This window comes from Anser anser (genome assembly GCF_964211835.1).
Source record: "Anser anser genome assembly, chromosome: Z".
In the NCBI taxonomy this organism is placed as follows: Eukaryota; Metazoa; Chordata; class Aves; order Anseriformes; family Anatidae; genus Anser; species Anser anser.
Window position 1 is genome coordinate 75,695,725 of NC_139723.1, and position 15,496 is coordinate 75,711,220.

At 38.5% G+C, this 15,496-nt stretch overlaps 1 protein-coding gene across 6 annotated transcripts in view; it reads right to left on the reverse strand.

The window, feature by feature from the left end:
* The window catches only part of RAI14 (retinoic acid induced 14), an 86,306-nt gene that overhangs the window by 14,537 nt on the left and 56,273 nt on the right, over positions 1-15,496 (reverse strand). For all 6 annotated transcript variants that reach the window (XM_083818527.1, XM_083818529.1, XM_083818528.1 and 3 more), the window contains exons 4-7: positions 5,148-5,236; positions 3,380-3,444; positions 1,130-1,187; positions 329-399 (exon numbers count right to left, since the gene is read on the reverse strand). In XM_083818527.1, the coding sequence (XP_083674653.1) occupies positions 329-399; positions 1,130-1,187; positions 3,380-3,444; positions 5,148-5,236 (283 nt within the window). The remainder of the gene's footprint in view (positions 1-328; positions 400-1,129; positions 1,188-3,379; positions 3,445-5,147; positions 5,237-15,496) is intronic.

The window sequence follows — 15,496 nt, forward strand, 5'->3', positions numbered from 1 at the left end:
TTTTTTGCAGCACTTGCCACAAAACGTGTGTTTCCCACAGTCTACTGGAGTGAGTGGGAAGACTTTTAATCATGTTTTGAATATATCAGAATCGATTCTAGACACTTGTATCAAACCCTCAATTTAACAAACAGCAAACCCTACCACTAGTGTATGATAGTGAAGTGGTTTCCCACATCTACTATGGCAAGCCACAAAAGGAATATTCTCCGCCAGAGAAATCCAAAATTTAATACAACAGTAACATTGCTTTGAACTATGATACCTGAGATTGACTGAAGCAGAAGGTAAAAGCTTTAAAGTGAACAATGGGAGAAGAGGTACGTACCAAATCTTTGACGTTAATTGGACATTTGTGTTCACAGAGAAGTTGAACTGCCTGAAGACAACCACATGCAGCTAAAAGAAATAAAAAACTAGCATGAAAGTCCATGAAACCCCGTTTTTTTGAAACCTGTGTTCTACACTTCCCATTTGCAATATTGCATCATTACAATGGCATTCAAGAAAAACAAATTAAATCATATCTCTGTTTTTAAGAAAGATGGAGAGAGACAAAGAGGATGAACAGCAAGCCGTATGCAGAAATAAAACTATTATTTATAGTCTAAATTAACATACGATCTTTAAGCACTAGAGTCAGAATCAACCTTATCTTAATTTTTTAAGTATTTCAATGGCTTTGTACATGTAAGAGTGAACTTGCTAGCTATAAGTAACTGAAATTTGCTATTCAGTGTTGAAAAATACCCCAAATTTATAAGCCATGAGAATGAACATGTATCCCTCAGCTGCTCAAATCTTCAATTAGCCAATAATATATTAATTTTAGAAAAGTAAACAAACTTTCATTGTCAGATTAAAAATGCACGCATTCCAACAAATCTGACATTTCAAGTTGGAAATAAAATCAAAAGATTAGTTAAAGAAAGCTGGAAAAAATGGAATGACAGAGCAGAAATAAGCCAACTTTAATATAGCTCACCATTCTACCCACTATTTTTCCAATCAGCAGAAAGGGTGTCACTATATTTATGCATTTATAACCTACAAAGCTTCACCAAGCTCACGAGCTAGGAATATCAAGCATGACAAAATACATAGTACACACTTTTAACAAAGAAGTTACCTGCATAGTGTAAAGCTGTTTTCCCAGAATTGTCAGTGCTGTCTACTGAACATTTACACTGCGTAATTCAGAAATGAGAAAAAAAAATTAGAGAAACACCAAGAAAATAAAACATATGTTTGATGTTAAGGACAGAGAGCTGAACATCTCTGAGAATAGTTTTATGAGTAATTCCACAAAGTTCAGCCCATACAATAAAAGTGAAGAATACTGATGAAAAGCACAGCTTTCCTCTCTACCAATCTGGTCTATCCTTTCTTGGTAACAGCTTATTCTGAAGTCATGGGAAACGCGCATGGGGAGAGAGATATCCCTAGAAAAAAAGTTATAGTTTTGGAACAGTTTCTATCTGGAAACCAAAAAGAATCTCTCCAACCCCCTTGCCTGAGAAAAGCAAAAGCTTCATATTTTACATTACACTAGGAGCTAGAGCAAGCACATTCTAATGCATTAGTATTAAATTGTTTCTGTTGAAGGACATAATGCTTCACTTCCATTTGTAAGAACTAAAGCATCTAAAAGCCAGTTATATTTTGTAATATTTTAAGCCACCTGCTTACTGATTAAGCTAGACTTTGAAATAATAAATATAAAAATACCAAATTGCAAATCTTTATAAAGACTTGTTTTGGTACAGAAGATTTTACTTCTAGTTATGGCAAATAAAGATATCACACTGAAATTTTTAGTTTCTAAAAATCAAACATTAGATATTGTAACTTTCAAATGTAGCACTGCCTCCAATTCTTCCATGGTTTCCCAAGAAAACAATTTTGTGCAGGCTACCAAATTATATAACAAAAATGTCAAGATTCAGCCTGTGTAAAATAATTATCTATGTTAAGATTAGACATTTCTCACAAGTACAAACACCTTATAACACCAAGTTGGTCTACAGATGCAAGAAAACAATCCAAAGAGCATGAATTACTGGAGAATACTAACAAAGGGTTTGGACTTACAAACTTGTTTGGAAATACATATGTTGTAATAAAATTAGCAAGACATCAACAAAAGCAGTTTGTAGTTACAGTGGGCAGGTGAATAGGCAGCAGATATTTAAACACATCTAGTTGCTGAGTTGATCATGCTGTTGCATGCGATACAATTAGTGACAGCTTGATGTCACTGTTTATGCTCTAAATAAATGGGTTTGCTCTAGAATCTAGTAGATTTTTCTAACCAAATCACAAAGAGAAGAGTCTTGCTGCTTAATCATAACCCCTTCCAAGTGTGCAAGAATGGTGGGGGAGAAGGGGGTGGGAGGTTCAGCTTGCAATGAGTGGGAGTCAATGAAATTTGACTCAGTATGGTCAGAGACATTGACAGGCATCAGTCACAACAGACACGGAGAGCCCTGAAGTAACCAATGGAAAGGAATTTGGAGGTTGAGATAACGGATCCAATCCCTTTCTGTACCACTGCACTCAGGCAGTGTTATTTTGTAGGTTCATTATTTCATCCGTAGTCTTAGCCACAATCTTACTGATAGTTCTACACTCCTTTTAAATATCTATCTATATATAAATATCTATCCCATTACTCTGATCACCTCCATCAACAAAACTTACGTGGCTTTCTGCAATGGAGCTGAGATGAACAATGTTTCTCCTTGCTTACTAATACACATCTTCAGCCTCCCTCAGTGTCCTAAGAATCTTCTCTTTTATCTTCATTTTTGTTTTTCTTACCCACCTCCCACTCCCTTCTTTCTACTTTTTCTAACCCCTCACTGTCCTTCATGTCATGTGGTTGAGGATTAGTACCAAACTCCTTTGTTTTCTTTTACCTTTGACTCTAAACTTGACAGCCATTGTTGACAAGGTCAACAATTGATTCTTTTATATTGCACAGACAGAAAACATTCCAGTCAATATCAAAGTCCCACCACACATTAAGAATCCTCTTTCCCTACACCTGTTCTATACCATCTACTTCCAAGCCATCCAACCACATAGATTAAAATTGGGAAATTAGAAGCTGCAGTCTGCTTGAGACCCAGCCCTGCTATGTCACATCAGTTGCACAGAGAAAACTGAATTTGTAGACAACTCAGGGGAGATACTTCTATCATCTGTTCACAGTGCCTAAAAGGTCTTAAACTCAAGCACATCTCTTGATTGCAAGGAAATGGGACAACAGTATAGGAGTGTGGTGCAGATTATTAGCAGGAAATGTGTCAATATCTAGTGAAGAACTACCAAAGTGAAATCTCAAAAATAATCAAAATGAATTTAATTTTTTCTTTACCTGAAGTAACCTCTTAATGCAATCAGGGTGGCTGTTCTTTGCTGCAAGATGTAAAGCACTGTGCCCTAGATCAAAAAAAGCAAAGCAAATTAAGCATTCAATCACTCCAAAGTACTGGAATTAGCAACAGAAAATAAAATAAAATCCTGCATCAAGTAGAATACAGTTACAGCAGACTATTCCATTATCTGCCTGACCAACAATCCTAATGTCTAGCTTCACATACAGGAATGACACAAACATTGTGTCAGAGTCTGCCTTAGCGGAAGTAAGTCTAACATTATGCATATATGTTTTGTTTCATATAAAACAATTTTCCTAAAATACACAGCCTCCCTTGCAGATAGATGTCTGTCAAGGTGTCTGTATGTCTTATTTATTTTTTTTGCAATGAAAAAGGAATCTAGCACGAAGAGCAAAACCAGCCAAATTCATCACTACAACAAATTTTTATCATCCACGAAATGCAAGTATATGAGTACTCAGAACACATGACTACTTCAGTTTGCATCTTGTAGACATCCCTTTTTCTTAATTTACTTAGCATCTGTGAGGTCATATTTACTTATGCAATACAGTGATTTACTGACTATATATTAATGATGAAAGATTTTGCAGTCTCTCCTCTAGTTTTATCTTACAGAGCCCCTGAAAAATTAAATAGGCCAAAGACAACAAAAGAATAAATTATTTGTGCAAGAAAGAAGGAAGGGGCTAAGATTTAGTACTCAATAACAGACAGTAGAGCCACTTATGACAGTGGAACCTCACAGCAAATAATGAGACTTTTACAGAAAAGATGTTTCCTGAGAAACACAGGGTTGACACTCTCAAGCAAGAGCAGGCAACCTGTTATTTATCCAAATGACTAATAAAACCTGAGACAAGATGAAGTATGAATTCTGAGTAATACTATTGGGTGTATATATTCTCTTATCATTATGTATAATCTGAGTACTTCTTGTAGTATCACAGACACTTACTTCCTCATGGAGGCAAATCATTTCAGTGTGTGACAAATTCATTAGGGCTGTAATTGGTGGCTAAAACTGAACCCAACATTTACAGATCATTATTGCAGAGGCAGAATACTGACACTTCATTTAGGTGGTCCTGATAGCCAGACAAAATGCTGGTCACAGATTCCACAGATATGTCAACTGAAATATACTAAGAAGTGTTTGCCAGTTTCAAATTCAGCTCTCATTATTGTCCTAGTGGAGTAATAATTAAAACATACACTTTCAAGGGCTGAAACAGCATATTTAATAGTTCTCTTTCTGTTTTAGCCCATATCAGCTCTTTTCAGTATGTCATAATCCTAAAGAAATGTCTTACTGCAACTGCAGTTAATGGAGTTAATAGCTGGATACACATAAAAGCAACACACAAGACCTTGATTTAATCTATGCAAAACTTCACATGAAGTTAACAAAAAGGTTTTTTGTTTGGCTGTTTTTTTTTTCTGGGGGGGGGAGGGGGTAATAACAGCAATAATTAATAAAATCAAACTATTATTTTGCAGCTGGAGTCCACTATAAATTCTGACATTCATAGTATTAGGGCAAAAATTTTCAAGTGCATAGAATCTGAATTCCATATGCAGAAAAGGGAGCATACCAAGCCCTCAAAGGTTACAAGTGCTTTTCATACATGGTGTGCAAGGGAGGGGAAGCAGTGCTGTCAAATTTTCATTGCAGTCTGCACATCAAGATCTATAGGCAAATGAAGCATATTATGCTATATGTTTATGTTTGCAGAGGCATACCTGCACCATCTTGGGCTGTCACGTCTGCACCATGTGTCACCATAATCCTGAGGCATTCTGCGTGGCCTTTTGTAGCCGCCAGGTGAAAACTGAAGGAGAGCATTTACACGTCACTGTTCTGTTACAGACCTCCTTTCTCCTTCATTCATACACCAAGTACTGGCAAGTTCTCCCCTCCCTGTCCTTAGATCTTTTGGCAACCCTCCACTACCTCCCAAGAAGATAATTGCTCTGAAAGTCAGAAAGCACATCAAAAACTTTTGTGTTCATACATTTACACAGGCTGATATTTCATTAACCCAAGCCATATACCTAATGTGCATCTATCAGTCCAACACGATTTGTAAACTAATGTTCCTAGTGATGCAATATATCCCCACAGAATTCCTGGGCTTAGGAAATTACTGAAGAAAATACTCTCAAAAAATGGCTTTGCTCTAGACACTCAGGGCAATCCTAATTGTGCTCTTTCAGCAGACAAAATTTAGTTCCTCTAAAAGGTAATTTGGTTTCCTGAATTAAACTAAATCAAATTCTGTTTCTGAACTGTCCTCTATAGAGCCAATCTTTCTTCACAGGGGAGGTGTGCGTGTGTGTGTAAAATAAACAAAAAAAAAATCAGTGTATGTGAATGTAACATGGAGGAATGAAAGCTAGTGGATATTTTTAAGACTATGCTAGGGATGTATTTTCCAACTTTTGGTTTTGCTTTCCCATCTCAAGCATCTGCTTGTTTGAACATTGGAAAACTGGAGAGGTTGCCAACCACACCATTGCAGGACATGCTGAACAGCATAAATTACTATTATATTACTACATATGATTACAGAATAAACCAAAGAAGTTACGCTGAATTCATGACTTTTTATACTGAAAGCTCATCTTTGACATTCTTGGCACCTCAAGGATTCACAGAATTTAATTCACAGAATTTGATTCATAGAAGCATATACACATGCTACTGACTTAATTAAGATGAGAAGCAAAGACAAAGGAAAATCTTTTGAAAATGGAGTTTATAACATCCTGATGCATATTGTGCCAACACAGGTGAGTCTCAAGATATGGACAGAGTACAAGCAGACACATTACTTCCCTGTGGTCTTACTAATATCAGCTTAATATAGAGAGCTGTTTTCCAACTGGTGTAATGTAGAAAAACAAGTTAGAGACAAAACACTTTCAATTACTATTAAATTGTGTATGAAAAGTTGGTACGTTCATAAAGCATGTCCCAGACTGAAAAAGCCAGTAATCCTGGGATGTTTTCTAATATCTTACGAAGTAGAAGTTTATTTTTAACACACCGCACTCCTACATTAAAGGCTTTTTCCCCCAGCATCTAAAGGGAGCCTAATTAATCACGTAGACACATTTCCGCTGTATTTAAGAGTTTGCATTTTGGACAACTGCTTCCTTTAAATGTTAAAGCGAGCACGGAAAATTCAGCCTGCTAGTCTGAGCAACCAGGAATACCAAGCAAGAATGAAACAGATATTTCTGGCGCAGAGTATGTGAACTGCAACACTGTGGTTCTCTAAGCTGCGGACTTTTTCTTTGCAGCCTTCCTGAAAACCAAGCAGAGGAAAAAGACCTACAGACAAGATCTGGCAAAGGGCTGAGAATTAATCAAAGCAGGAGCGCTCCTGGAACAAAGTACCAAGTACAGCAACTACCTCCCTTCCTACACGGAGTACTTCCCCGCTGCCTGCTGCTGACTCCAAATGGTAGGCAGGCAGCGCTTGAGCTTTGAACTGTTCTCTGCAAGTATAAAAATATCCTGTGTGCTTGTCCACTTGCTTACTACTGCCATAAACAAACTGAAGAGTTAACACTTCTAAAAACATAAAAAGCCCTGCTGCTGGCTGTTCTCTAGTCATTCAGATACCAAAACTTCATGTACTTGGTGACCAATGCAAAGTTGTGTAAACATTCTTCAGAAAAAGAAAAGGTTTCTCAGGCTCTGGGAAAATGGCTAAGAGAGGAAGGCAAATGGAGTCTGATAAATTCCAACACCTCTAATTTGGCCAGCACAACATACTGGTAAATACTGAAACAGATTCAGATACATTTGTGTAGACGCACGATACAATCAAAGTCACTTAAATATCAGGAAGGCTATGAAGCACACACTTGGCTCTCTTACATTTGACTATATTGATAAGAATAATAAATACTTGAATAATAATAACTTGGCTAAATCGAGAACATCCAGGTTATAGAGACAGACTGTGGAGGATAACTCCAAACGCAACAAGAATATGCAAGAGCAAAAGAAGTTTGGTTTAGGTAAAATCAGACTGCAAAGAAAACAGAGAATAAAAACTTAACTCCTTTCAGGCTATGTACCTATGAACACATCAGTCCCACCAATGCAAACAATTCCTGTGGCAGTTCTCAACAAGTCATCACACATGCACATGCTTAGTTTCATGCTGTCAAAAAATTTACAAGTCAAGGAAACCCTGATCAAAAGTATTGCTTCTCCCAAATTGATAGGATCAAAGAAACATCTGTAAGCAGTGCAGGTGGTGAGAAAGATGAGAGAACACGTGTGAAGGATGTAAGAATCTAACTAAAGCAAAAACATAGAAGCAATCTGTGGAGTCCTGGTAAAAGAGAGGGTGGTAAGGTTTAACTCGCACTCATTTACACAGTTACCTGAGCCAACACTGTTGGGCCTGCTACTGCTCTCTCCCAGATGCTTACTGTGTATCTATCCCCTCCTTAATGCTATCATCTCTTACATAACCCTACAAACAAGATGTTTTTTTCTTAATAGTCCATAAGCAATTGGGGTGGGGGACACAGCTAGTTAGCTACAGTTTAGTAAACTGAACTGGTTCACTGGGAAATCAGATCTGCTTACAAAAGAGAGGAGAATGATTCCAGACTAGGATGAACCTATTACAGTCATATTTAAGTCAGTTATTTGCAGAGGACTGGACACAAACTTCGCCTTCGGGAGTAATTCTATCTGATTTTAAAGTTATGAGTCCCTCCTTCAGCCTCCTCCACCAAAAAAATGAAAAAAACTTCAGGAGTGGACACTGAGAGCTGGTGTGTTGCAAGGGAAGCTCTTGAAACAAAGCCTGGAGAAACTGATTTCAGTACAGAATAATTCTTTACAAGCTACATAAACTTTCCTAAAATACTTGAGGCAAAAGCTGCAGGTTTCCAAACAGTGGAGTTCTCACCATCTGGAAGCCTTGAGCAGTGGTGCCTTTTACTTGCATCCTTCATGAATAAACTTCCCTTTATATGAAAGCAAACAACTTTTCCTCCCACTTCCTGGTTTTGCAATGATTTAGGCAAATAAAAACAAACATATAAGTTTTGATTTGGAGCAAGGGCCACACTGAGGGTTACATTCTCACTCAGCCTAAAACCCCATTCCAACATAGTTCATTTTTATTCCACAAAAAAGAAGCCTGTTGCTAATACTCCCAGCTACATCTTGGTACCTCAGACTGAATTGATTTGAGATAGATTTCTTTTACTGCTACCAAACATTTCTACCATTCCTGTGGCACAGGGTGGACTTCTACAATAATCTTCAGACGTTTCAGTGCAGCGGAGTAGCAGCTACCCTTCCCACTGTATCCAGAAATGAGGCGTGTCAGAATTCAGACCCACCTCTGCAGCAGCTGATAAAGATCAGTTGTTCTGACACTGCTTTTTTCCACTGGGAATGTACAGGTCCCACAACTCCTCAGTTATGAACAGGATAAAATGAAAAATGACATTCTTCAGGAAAAAGAGAAAGCCCGTTTGGAGCACACAGTAAGCAGGAACATAGTAAAATTTCATCAGATTTGGAGTCAACTGGAGAACAGCTGCAAGGCTATCATCTCCAAGTCCTGTAAGGTGTAATTTTTTCCTGACCCAAAAAGGTTACTCAAATAACATTTTCAAATGCATCGATAGATGCTTTTTATGACTGCTTGGTGACTGGATGGTGTGGACAGCTGCATAAGACATCCCTGAACTAGTTGAAAGCAGATTTCTTACATATAGATGCCAGTGAAACACAACTGTCCTAAGTAAGCCAGTCGTTTATTCAGTGCTAAAGATCTTTTCTGTGTTTCAGTTATAAAGTCAAGCTAGCAAGAGAATGGAGATTTCTTCAGCAAGTGTCTGACAGAGAGCACAAGCGTTCAGATACAGCTCGTCTTTGCTAAGAAGTCAAGAATGAGTATTTCCAGAAATTATTTAAACGCCAGACAGTAACTCAAACAGAAAAGTGCTGTAATTTTTACTACTCAGCTCATACAAATCATTTTTTACAAATAATTTCACCACAGGTAAAAGATCAGAATTAATCCACATTTAGAGCTTAGACTTGTAAAAATTGAGTTAACTGAGCCTGCTGAGGTGGTGTTAGTAATGAGACCTGTGTATGCTGAATCCAGGTTCTCTGCTGAACCATTTACACAGCTACATCCTGCGAACTGAGCACAATCCTCTTACTGAATGTTATTTTGACAGCTGGCTTAAAACAACTGGGTGGTCCATATAACTAGAGAAAATACCACAAAATTAGAGTGGAGCATGATGAAATAAGAAAAAATAAATATAAAGTCTTAATTTAAGACAATAACCTTTTAACACTAAGAAATTTTTATTTGTGAAAAGAAAAACAAAATTAGAAGACCAGAAAAATTACATCCTGTTACAGGCTCCATTTCTGTATGGCAGGGTCATGCTCCAGAGTTCTTTCAGGGCAGAATCAGCATTCTCTGTAGCACAGAATTTCTCCAGGGCCTGAAAGTAGTCTGACACGGCATTTGCCAAAATCCAAAGCAAATAAAGAACATGGTTGAATTATGGATGCTAAGTGAACAGAAAATAGCAAATACAGCATTACGACAAACACAGAACAAAGTCAAATGTATATGCAAGAGTACAATACTATTGTTCTCTGCCATTTTAATCTGAGTGCTCTGAAAATATTTTAAGTGCAAGAATGTTTGAAATACACTATGAACTCACATATACTCATTGTCAAGGTTTATTTTGAGTAAAAACATTCCTCCCCAAAGCACATCATTCTTCCTCATTTTCTAGTGTACATCAAATTTTTGTTGACTTTCAAAAAATCTGACTTGTCTGCCAACGGTTTGATGATTTACAGTTTTCAAACTGACCAATACTTTCACACAAACAACAACATTGATAAAATAAGATACAGAGCTGCTTGGAGTCTTTGCAATGCTGATAAGACAGAGAGAAATGGAAAACATTCAACTCTTGCTGCTACCAGATGAGAGAAGTGATTTTGCCAGGTATCTCAGTCATGAAGAGACCCATGGATTATCTGGAAAATTTTCTGCACTGATTTAAACCTTTATACATTTTAGAGGTAGCATCTGGCGTATAAATGTCTACAGTGATTTTCACAATCAGTATTATCCCTCAAAGCCTCAATTTCCCCTTTCAATAATAACAGCAAAAATACACTGACTAGATGCTACCTGGCCTTTGATTGCTTTCCACCATAGGCCAAGTGGCAGAAGTGCTAGAGTGTGGCAGAGACCTGACCTGGATGGGAAAGGTCTGCAAGTACAACGAAAGCAGCGTATTCTGTGCACAGATGTGCCTGCAGTGACTGTATTCCCGAGTGACTAATGTCTAATGTGGTGTCCTCTGGCATGTAATATGATGACGAGTAATTAGAGAAGAGTACTGTTTACTTTTCTGTGAATAGTTTGGGATTTTATCAACATAAAGAACAGTGAAGGAAGTAAGCCTTTTATACACAACATAAAAACTTCTGACACATCCTGAACTTAATTCATAGAAAAATAATCACTTTCAGATTTAAAGAATGGGAAAGGCCAAGAATTGTCCTGACTGAGAAGGTGTTTTCTGCCTTCCTCTGCTGACCCAGAGAGGGCTCTCAGCAAAGCAGTAACTCTGTTCCAGCAAGGATTATACTTCCAGGGCCAGCATCTGCTGATCCAGCTGCTGGTTCTGCTTCTTCCTTGCATCTGCACAGGTAGGTAGGTACCCACATGAGCTTACAGAGGGAACAAAACCAGTTGAAAAAAAACAAAGCTGCTTTCCACTGTTTCATCACAGTCACGTGTGCGTGCACCCTGTCAGTGCAAATGAAGGAACAGGACCAGCCTCAACACGGTGAAGTTTGACAAGATGTAGACTTTCACCTTAAAACTAAAAACTAAAATGAGACTCTGAACATTTCCCTGTGAAAGCTGCTGTATCCTTATCTTTCCCTTATCCTTGTCTTTCATAATCAAGTGACAATCACTCACTTTGAGAAGATGCATGTCTTAGAAACAGCCAGTGATTGAACTACAAAGGAAATATTGCTGAACCTCACTATTGGCAAGCCTGTCAATACTAACCATCTGGATGTATGTTACCAATCCTTAATTTGGAAATAAAAGCATTCTTCCCTCCTTCACTAACGGATTTTCTTTTCATACTTATTAGCTGAGTGTGAAAATGGCAGTAGCAGACTGCAGCAGAAGTACTAATTTAGATTATCCCCACCCTACAGCTGCTCTTACTCACCTCTTGCCGTACTGTCCTCCTGCCTTACAGTGTATCAGGGAACTGAGTTCTTGAGGCTTGCCCCCCACCCCAAGCCAGCATAAAGATCTGGGAACGGGACTTGCTCACATTGGCAATCCCACACGGAAAGGTCTTGGCAGAAATAGCTTCAAGGTGAGAACCAAATTAAAATTGAGAGAGAAAGACAAACATTGAATATCACCAGATAAATCCTCATGAAGATACATTTCAGTTACTATAGACATTTCCATACTACAGAGAGAGAGGCCATGAATACCATGATAAGCCCATTCAGATATTCAGCAAATCATAGGTTGTTTTAAAGGCATATCACACATCTACAAGCACAAATATCAATATTTACTAGGGTTTTTTGTTTACTTTTTTTTTTAACAATTAAAATCCATAGCTTTATACTGCTTCCATTTCACTCCTGTTAAGAGTAAATGTAGTAAATGTGGCTTTTCAGTAAATGCAGGAAGTCCATGTCATGCTCCTGTCATGCACACATGTAACCACAAGTGCAAAAATTATCATAGGAAAAACAGTTCTAGGAAATACACTTCATTTTCAAGCCAGTGTTGGTACTATTAAAACTCAGAAAACAAAATATTGATTGAATGTCTTTTAAAATCCACAATGAGCTGCTACTGCCTTCTGGATTGTAGACAGACAAAGATTTCAAGAAAGGTGACATAAGCAGTAATGGATTTAGGAGGAGCTGTGAGTGTTTCTTCCCATCTGTCCTTCTTAGTACCAGCCACTACCACGTAAAGCAGTGCACACAGCTTCTGTTCTCCTATCCTCTATTTAAACATGAGATGGTATCTGCTTTCCCTAATACACACAAAGCCCTCTGGCATAAAATATATGGGTCTTCAATGTTAGCATATATTCTGGAACAGCTTTCAAAAATCAGTTTTCATTTAGAGCTTCCAGCTTTGCCTCACAGCATAAAAAGTCTTGTTTCAGTCATACACACCTCAAGGTATAGGACATCAAAAAAAGGCAAGCCTGCTGAATGGCTGTTTTCTTAATAGGAAAGAAGCAATTGCATCATGCACTACAGAAGCTGGCAAGCCACAGACTCCTGATTTTAGCCTTCAAACTCAGCAAAAATATCCAACCAGCTGCTCTGTGGAGAGATTTCTGAGATCCCCAGAAGCTTTATATTTTTCATTCTCAGGTTGTGTTCCAGCAGTTCCATTTTCATGCACAGTTTTCTTTGGCAAACTCTATTACCACATTACCACAAACTCCCCCTTCAAGTCTGAAACTTATAGATTTTTCTTCCACGTACCATTTATTGTAAATCTAAGTGCTCACAATTTCAATTTGTCATATGAAGTTTCCTGCAGACTGTCTATTTTTAAAGGCCCTCAATACCTAACATCAGCAAATTGAAACAGAGATTCTGCCAAGGTCAAGCTTTAGGGTACTCCTAGGTGTTGACAGAAAGTCTAAAGATTTGAAATGCTGCTTTTATTGTTGATGTTTTGGGGTATGGAAAAGAAAAGCCTAGAAATGAGAGCAGTGTTACCTGTGCCTCTAAGGCTAAGGTCTGAAGAAGAAACCAGAGCAGGGAACAGAACAGAATAGTTCAGTTGCAAGGGACCTACAAAGATCATCGAGTACACTTCAGAGCTAACTAAAAGTTAAAGCACTTTATTGAGGGCAGTGTCCAAACATCCAAACATTGAGCACTGACAGGCATGGGGCAGCAACCACCTCTCTAGGAAGCCTGTTCCAGTGGTCGGCCACCCTCATGGTAAAGAAATTGCTCCTAATGAACCTCCCCTGGTGCAGCTTTGTGCTGTTCCCACACACCCTGTGATCAGTCCCCAGGGAGCAGAGACTGACACCTCCCTCTCCTCCTTCCCTGCTCAGGAAGATGCAGAGAGTCGCAGAGAACCTCTTCAAAGCAGACAACCAAGTGTCCTCAGCCTCTCCTCACACGACATACTTTCCAGACCTTTTACCAGCTTTGGTGCTCTCCTCTGGATTCTTTCTTAAATTCTTTTCTTATATTGTGCTCTGGATCCAGTGCAGCACCCAGCATTTTCCTTGGTTGAACGTCATGCCATTGATGATTGCCTAATGCTTCCATCTATGTAGATCCCTCTGCAAGGCCTCTCATCCCTCCCTGCTGCTGCTGTCAGCAGCACCGCCCAGTTTAATATCATCAGCAAACCTGCTGAGGATGCATTCCACTCCTGCATCCAGATCACTGATAAAATTGTGGAACAGGACTGGCCCTAGAACTGAGCCCTGTGGAGCACCACCAGTGACCAGCTGCAAGCCAGACATAGCCCATTCCCTGCAGCCCTCTGTGCTCTGCTGTTGAGCCAGTTCATCACCCAGCACAGTATGACCCTGTTCAACTCACAGTTGGACAGTCTGTCCAGAAAAATGCTGTGAGGGACAGTATCGACTGAAATCCAGAAAGATTACATCCGCCACCTTCCCTTCATCCACCACATGCGCCACCTTATCATTTGAGATCAAATTACTAAGGCAGGACTTTCCCTTCGTGAACCCATGTTTAACTATGCCTGATAATAGCTTTGCTCTTTAAATGCTTTTCAATAACATCCAGGATAATCTCTGTAAGTTTTCCAGGTACTAAGGTTACACTAAACAGACTAAACAGGTCTATCGTTTCCTGGGTCCTCTGTCATGCCCTTCTTTTAGATCAGTGTAACATTGGCTAGCTTCCAGGAAAGCTTCCTTCTGATTGTTTCTCTAAAAGCACATCCCACATCTTGAGTCCAAAGTGGTGGACAATTAGCTTCTCGATATATATGCCTTCTGGCAAAGCATCTTTTTGGCTCAGAGTGAAATCTCTGAGGATACCATATATGTATCCAGATCCGTTCAACTTTCTCCCTAGGGCTAGGTAAAATCAGCTACCATCTGCTGCCCTTGCTTGCAAGGGCAGAAGAGAGTTAAAACTTCATTTTATGTCCAACAATGAAAGCAATGACTAGCACCTCCCTCAACCTCCACCCTACAACACAACGTGCTTGGTATTATTGTATATAGGCCAGCAAAAGCTAATAACCACCCTACAACACGAAAAGTCATGAAATTAGAGCCAGGAAATCCCGAAGCATGTTAGCATAACAAGAAGCCAGGAAAAGACTGAAAAAGGCTGAAAACAACTGGGTAAAAGTTAATCTAAAGAAAATATTTTTGTTGCATGAAAATCCAGCAAGGCTTAAAAACTGCATACAGTACTCCAAGAACCAAAGAGCATGGATATCCTTGTTCAACATCAGGGATGTTGACAGAGGATAGCTCAGGGTATAAGCTGTGTTTGAAGTTTGTGATTTTTAAACTTCTAACAGTTTGGACCTTTTCAGATTTGAAACAAAAAATAACTATTCAATTTTTTTTTTATCTTTTTTTAAACTGTATACAGTGAACTTCTCTTCATAGGGGAATTAAAACCCAAGTGCATTAAATATACACTCATAGTATTAAATCCACTAGTAACATGCTCCTCAGAGACTACTGGTTAAGATGACTTGTTAACATTTATTCTATAAACTATTATGTCTGTTATGGTAACATTTTTATTTAGCATTTCAGAATAATTATACTAGTAAAGCTTTTAACAAAGACTCCACAATTGTGGAGAAGAGAAAGGAATGGAATAGAGACATGTGAAGGAACAACCAATTTTTACACTTTTTCCTAACACAGCATGCACCTGTAAAGAAGGTAGCAGAAGATGCAGAGTGGTGTACAAGCCAGATAAGCATTTTGAAGAAGAAAATCCAGCTTTTACATGTTGCTCTGTTTTGGCTGTC